This window comes from Triticum aestivum, chromosome 5D (genome assembly GCF_018294505.1).
Source record: "Triticum aestivum cultivar Chinese Spring chromosome 5D, IWGSC CS RefSeq v2.1, whole genome shotgun sequence".
Taxonomy (NCBI): Eukaryota; Viridiplantae; Streptophyta; class Magnoliopsida; order Poales; family Poaceae; genus Triticum; species Triticum aestivum.
In genome coordinates, this window is record NC_057808.1 from 512,949,498 (window position 1) to 512,956,065 (window position 6,568).

Here is a 6,568-nt window from a genome sequence, read left to right on the forward strand (position 1 = left end):
TTAGAGATGATGATCTAATATATTGCTACCACTATTTTGCTTCATGGTTCCAGACGAACAATCTCTTCAGAGTTCTGATGAACAGACAATTAGACGAAAGGATCATGGAGATTAAACAGGGGGTGAAGAATAAGAAGGGAAACGGGCACTAAATTAGCTGCTTGCTGAGCATTGCCAGTTAGAAGAACCGCCGTTGCTACCTAGGTGCGGCTTCTCTGCCTCGAGCACAAGTCAAAAAATGAATCCATCCTGCTTCTGCCTCTACTCTGAATCGCTCTCCATGCACAGCGCCTTCAGTCCCCTCGCCCTCTGCTGATTGAATTTGCGAGATATCAGTAACACATCGATAAATGTAGATGGAACTAACAGCTCGTGTATGTTACTTGTTTGCAATCAAAGGGAAATGAGGAGATCTGGGGTACCTTTTTGGAGCTCTTCTTCTCTCTAACTTCATACCTCTCGTGCGACAAATCTGACAGCCATGCTCCTGGGCACACCGTCTATGGTCATACACAACAACGACCAATGAAACATTAGGGTTAGGAAATGAGCATCAACACATCTTTGAAAGAAAGGAACTTGACAGTTTATTTTCTGAGAAGAAAGGGAACATTACAAGCAAGCACTTCTGCATCAGCTTGGGCCTCTTCTTCGGCCTCTGAGGGAGCTTGCAGCCCTTCATTGCCAAGAAGTCCTCCTCTTTCTCCTTGTTCGACAGTGAGATGAAGAACCTCGGCAGAGCAGCGGTGCCCTTCTCTTCCACCCCACCGCTGAAATCGAACCCATTCCCCTCAAAGGGAAATGTGGAACCCCTGGTGGAGTAGTACCGGTCCTTCTCTGGTGAGAGGGATATGGACTGCCTGGCCTCACTCGCCTGTGCCTCGGATTTCCTGCTCGCAAGCAAATACCAGGGTCAGACATTTCTTGACATTTTGCACGGCCAAGGGTCAAAGGAAAATGGTCTACGGATGCAATACTGAAATTACCTCCGGTGAAGAGTGCTTGGGCGGCGTGGTGAACGAAACTGTGAGACATCGCCTCCCAGAAGGGGGCGATTCACCCGGGGTATGGTGCGCCTGAGCGCATCCGACCGGGCCGGCGACGGCGAGCCGTCTTCCCGGGACTTGACGCATCGGAGCCGCTTCCGGCTGCCCCATTGCAGGAACAGGTTTGGCTCGCCGGAGGGCTTTGACTCCTTGACCTCCTGGTCCATCTATATCCTGAAAAACGGCAAAGCCGTCAGCATGTAAATAAACCCTAATAAACTGCAGATCGGGATGAACTTTGTCAAACAGAGTTAGCGGCAGAGGAGATAAGCAAGCTGTAGATCCAACGACTTCGGATAAACCGCTAATCTTCCGTTGCAAAGTAGCAAGTGCTTCAAGGATTGTTTGGCGTATCCATCAGATCCAGCCCAACAGATGCATCAGATCGGACATGGCCTCGTGAAGAACAGAGAAGGAGCTCAGGGAAGGCAGAGTGAGGGAGATGGGAAAGAGGTGGGCTTCTGGCGGTTCACCTTCTCGCTGCCTGCTGGAGACGGCGGTGGAGCTCAGGAGCCGGGCTCCTGGCGGCTGAGGAAGCAGAGGGTTGGTGAAGTTCGGCGGGGAGGCGGCGTGCAGGTTGGAGCTCCTGGCGGCGGTTGAGGTAGCAGATAAGGTTCCCGGCGGCGAGGACGAGGAGGAAGTTCCCGACGCAGGCGGCGAGGAGGTCGGCGCAGAAGACGGAGCAGCGCGGCGCTGGACGGCGGACGGCGTGGTGGCGCTCGACGGTGTACGGCAGGCGGACGCAGGAAGAGTCGCGGCAGATCTCGACGGTCGACGAGGCGCTACGGCGAGAAGGGGCGTCGGCGGAGGTGAAGAGGGGCTCGGCGGAGGGCGGAGCGGCGGCAAGAATGGAGGTGGGCGGTGGCGGCGGAGGCGAGAGAGGTTGGGCGCTGGGGTGGAATTTTTGGGGAGAGGTGGCTGGGAAGTTGGGGGGGAGAATGGGAGTGGGGGTCAGCGTGAAGATGGAGGCGCTGCGCTGCGGCCTGCGGAGCGCGGGGTAGCCGGGCGGGGTGGGAAACCCCAAAGATATCATCCACTCCTACCACTGCTGCCATGACTTTGGTGGGTTACAGAAGTTGCGAGATTTTTCAAACTAAAATCATAAGGTTTGCAAGGGTTTTAAATTTTGTAACCAAATTTATTCTTCTTTTTTGCGGCTACCAAATTTATTCACACCATGAAAAAAAACCAGAGTGCTGAATTGTGCAATCTTTGAAATAATATTCTCAACCGATAGTTTTCCGTTCCCCGTCATTCCCCGTCCATCTCATTCCTCACATCCACGATCGCGTCTCCCATCTCCAATCCCCCACGCCACACACATTCTCTTTTTTTCTTGAAGATCAGCACCGCTTCACCTTCCATAGGCGTGCAGGCTCCCTGCGATGGTGTTGTCCCTCCCGCCTCCTTGGGCATGAAGCCCTGTGTGCGCGCAGTCGCGTTGCTCAATCTGGGCTAGAGTAGCGCTAGTGCTTCAACGGTTGCCATTCGAAGCTGCTAGCAAGCCACCGTGGCCGCGCTAGTGTTGCACGAAGCTCCCGCTGGTGAGCCACCGCGGACGCCCGCTACTGCAGGTGAACCACCGCGGCACACGCCAGTGCTGGAAGGCACATCGCTGGGTTGCACGGCGACACGCACTACTGCGCGCCGGAGATGTTTTTGCAATAAGGGTCATATTGCAATGAGGGTTCTCAATATGGGTCTTGTTGCAATGGCGACGGGCACGCCCGCGAGCCGAAGATGCTTTGCAACAAAGGTCCTGGTGCAATGAAGGTTTGTGGGTCTTGTTGCAATAGCAATGGACACGACCGCTAACCAAAGGTGCCTTTCACAAGAAGAGTCGTGTTGCAACAAAGGTTTGCAGCATAGATCATGCTGCAATGAGGTGAGCATATAAGAGGAACAATCAGACAGTGAGCATCATACCATAGGATGGCTTGCTAGCCGGCTGATCCTTGATGATTATTATCCGGATGACGCATATCGCGTCCCATTTTTCTAGTACTTTTAGCAAGGAAGCACAAATCCCTAAGAAAATCAGTTGGGACAAATAGCATACTATCGGTACTGATGTAAACAAATAAACGAAAACAAAGAAAGAAGAAAAATCAATGAAAACCGATAAAGAAACGAAGAAAACCTATAAAAAACAAAGAAAAAAGAAATACCGTGGAAACCTAGAGAAAAACTAGTGCAAGAAACAGAACAAGAAACAAAGTAAGAAACAAAAAAGGCAAAGTATAATGAAGAAAAATGAAAAATCAAGGAAAAGCGAAAAATAAATTTAAAATAGATGAAAAAACCAAAGAAAGTAAAAAAGAAAAAGAAAAAAAAACGAAACAACCAGCGTTAACAAACGAACGAACCAGAACACACTTTATACTGGGTGAGGGTAAGGCTGCAAAAAAAGCTCGAGGCTCGTGAGCCACTCGAGATCGACTTGTCTTTTGGCTCGACTCAAGATCGACTCGAAACGAAACGAGCTGAGTACGAACACTTTATGTAGCTCGATTGAGAAACGAGCCGATCTTGAGCTAATACTGGCTCGCTTGATTTTAGTTCAATATCTCGAGATAATATAACTATGATAAATGATCATGATATATATCAAATGGAAATAAGATAATTTATTACCATATATGTTGTGTACAATTATTCTCCACTTTATTTACCTTTAAATTGTGATCAGCTATGCATAAATACATATCATGTGTTTTTGGCAAAAGTTTCCAAGCATATGCACTTTCGATTTCCTGTCTTTCGTCCACAATGAGCTCTCCCTAGCATGACAAGACGGCCGTACCATCGATTAAACAAAGTTTTTTTTTTCTCAATTTCACATCATCTAGTTGATACTATAGTTTATAAGTAAATGAATGATATCTAAATACATATGTTGTTCCCTTTCTAGATCTGAGTTATAGTTAGACTGTTCGCGTGTAAAATACTCTTGGACTGGGTGCAAGTTGTATCTACGAAATTATTTGTTAGTTTTAATCTAAATATTTTTTTGGTTTAGCGATTAACATAGATCAAGGTGAGCTCCTTTCAACACAATTTTTTAAGCCATAATGTCATATTTGGGATGATAAACCTATGTCAGCAGTTTAGTGCATCCTCTGCATGTGATTCAGATTACTAAGAAGATTTTTTCATGGATTTTTGGTCTTACATGTGTCACTTTGAAAATGTTTTCTTGTAGATTTAGAATAGTATTTTCACAAACAACATCATCAATAATACTTTTCATCTTAATAATCTCGGATCCTTTGTTCAAATTTATATTATCATCGTCTTGATTGAAATAATATTTTTCTAGTGCTTTCTTATCTCGTGTTGTGCCTTATCTAGTTGAAATAATCCCCTTAGATTTTTCTACCGTCTTGTTTAGCTTGAAACTAACTCGACATTGACTCGAAATCGTTACAAACTGAGCAGGAGTTATGTTTTACAGCTCGACCTTGAGCTTCCGTCAGTTTGCGGTCGCTCGAATTTTAATATGAGTTGAGCTGAGCCAAGTTTAACTCGGTCGAACTCGACTCGTTTGTAGCCCTAGGTGAGGGGAGCTATCATCTCGCTCATAACGAGATATAGCCCCTGCGGCGACCTAGAGAAGACGTAAGGAAGCCTTGCTGAAGGCGAGAGCGACTTGGACCAGGCGCGCGGAGGCGGAAACGTCGGATTCTGTTTCTAAAAAAAAATTGCTTTCTTTTTTTTCTAATTTTCTACCAAACATTATAAATAAAATATATTAAAAAACACTTTAAATAAAACATTGAAGAAAACTTTTGACCAATCATTTGAAAACTATTAAACATGTATAGAGAAATCGTTTCTCATGTATACGAAAAAAATGTACAATGTGTGTGAAAAAAATTGATAATTTATTAAAAAAATGTTAATCACGCATTTCATAAAAAAATTAAACAAGTATTTTAAAATGTTAATCAATCATTTAAAATGTTAATCACGCATTTCATAAAAAATTTAATCAAGTATATAAAAAACATGTTGACCTTGTATTAAAAAAATGTAAATTTTGTATTAAGAAATGTTAACTAAGCACTTAGAAAATATTAAACGTGTATAGGAAAATGTTAACCATGTATTAAAAAATGTTAATGTTGTACTTGCAAGATGTTTAACATGTGTTAGATATATACCAAAGATGTACAATGTGCATAAGAAACATTGACATAAAAATAAGTTTTCAAAAAAATGTTAATCATATATTTGGAAAATGTTAAATGTTTATATAAAATACGTTTCTGATGTATAAGTAAAATGTTGAATGTGTACTGAAAAAGTTAAGACCTGTTGAACAAAAAAAGAAACCGATGAAAATCATTAAAAAGATAAAGAAAAGAAAGAAAACCAATAAAAAAAGAAAGGAAACAAACACAAAAGAATGAAAAACGATGAAAACCAAGAAAAAAGAAAGAGAGAAAAGCAAAAAACCAATTAAAAAGGAAAAGAAACAGATAAAAATGAAGAAAACATGAAAAACGGTGCAATCCGAGAAAGAATCGAAGAAAACCAATGAAAAAGAAAAGAAAACGAAAAAAAACAAAACTGTATATGAACCAAAGAAAACAAATAAAAAATAAAAAATTCAGAGAAAACGGAGAAGAAACAAAAACCGAGAAAAAGGATTTAAAGTAGCGAAGCGATCGCTCGGGAGCGACCGTCGCGTGTCAGCGAGCGAAAATAAGAAGGCAAACGGGCTGGCCCAGTTCTCTGCAAGATGAAGCTTTTCTTCGGCGGAGAAGCTATGGTCTCGTTATAAGCGGGACATAGCTCTTGCGCAAAAAAGGAGCCCATGTAAGCGACATATAGCTCCAGCGGGAGATATTGTCATATCCCATTTACGTGTTTGGGTCTTTTTTTTCCTTTCGTTCTTTTAATTTAAATTTTTGTGGTCTTACTATTGGTACTTTTCATTCATTTCTCTATTTAATTTCTTTTCGTTTTCCATTTTATTTTATTTTCTCGTTTCTATTTTTATTTTTACGTTCTTCTATTTTTCAATTTGATTTGGAAAAATGCATTTTTAGTAAAATTTAATTTATATGAATTCTAATATCCATGAAAAGTATTATTAAAATATATGGACTTTTTTTTAAAATACATGAAAATTGATTTCAGATACCTGAACATCTATTAATGTGAGATGAACATTTTCTTTTCTGCATACACACATTTATATTTAGCTACATGGTCATAATATCCTATTGCAATGTATACATTTAAAATTTATATTTCAAAATTTTATTATAAATAAATGTATATTAAGGGACGACCCATATCAAAGTACCTTAGGCGGAGCCGGCCCCCCTATTGCACATTAAGAGTGGTAGAGCTCCCGATCGATGTAGCTCCTAAGTCGTGTCTAGGAAGCATCGTTGACTTCCCTTCATCTTGGCTGATGGCAACCACAGCAGAAGATATTTTAAATTGTAGTAGTAGCAGCAACAACAACAGCAACACCACCATCAATAATAATATATTAAAGAGATAAAAGT

The 6,568-nt window shown here is 42.1% G+C and overlaps 1 protein-coding gene across 2 annotated transcripts; it reads right to left on the minus strand.

Annotated features, from left to right (window-relative positions):
* On the minus strand, positions 1-2,026 carry LOC123123351 (uncharacterized). 2 transcript variants are annotated; one of them, XM_044543843.1, is made up of 5 exons: positions 1,520-2,026; positions 987-1,220; positions 617-890; positions 423-500; positions 1-312 (listed from the first exon to the last, which is right to left on the minus strand). In XM_044543843.1, the coding sequence occupies exons 2-5, from the start codon at positions 1,211-1,213 to the stop codon at positions 262-264; spliced, it is 630 nt and encodes a 209-aa protein (XP_044399778.1). In that variant the 5' UTR covers positions 1,214-1,220; positions 1,520-2,026; the 3' UTR covers positions 1-261. The 2 variants fall into 2 exon arrangements, with proteins under 2 accessions (XP_044399778.1, XP_044399779.1); XM_044543844.1 differs by having other exon boundaries at positions 1-309; positions 1,520-2,024.
* Between the last annotated feature and the right edge of the window lie 4,542 nt (positions 2,027-6,568).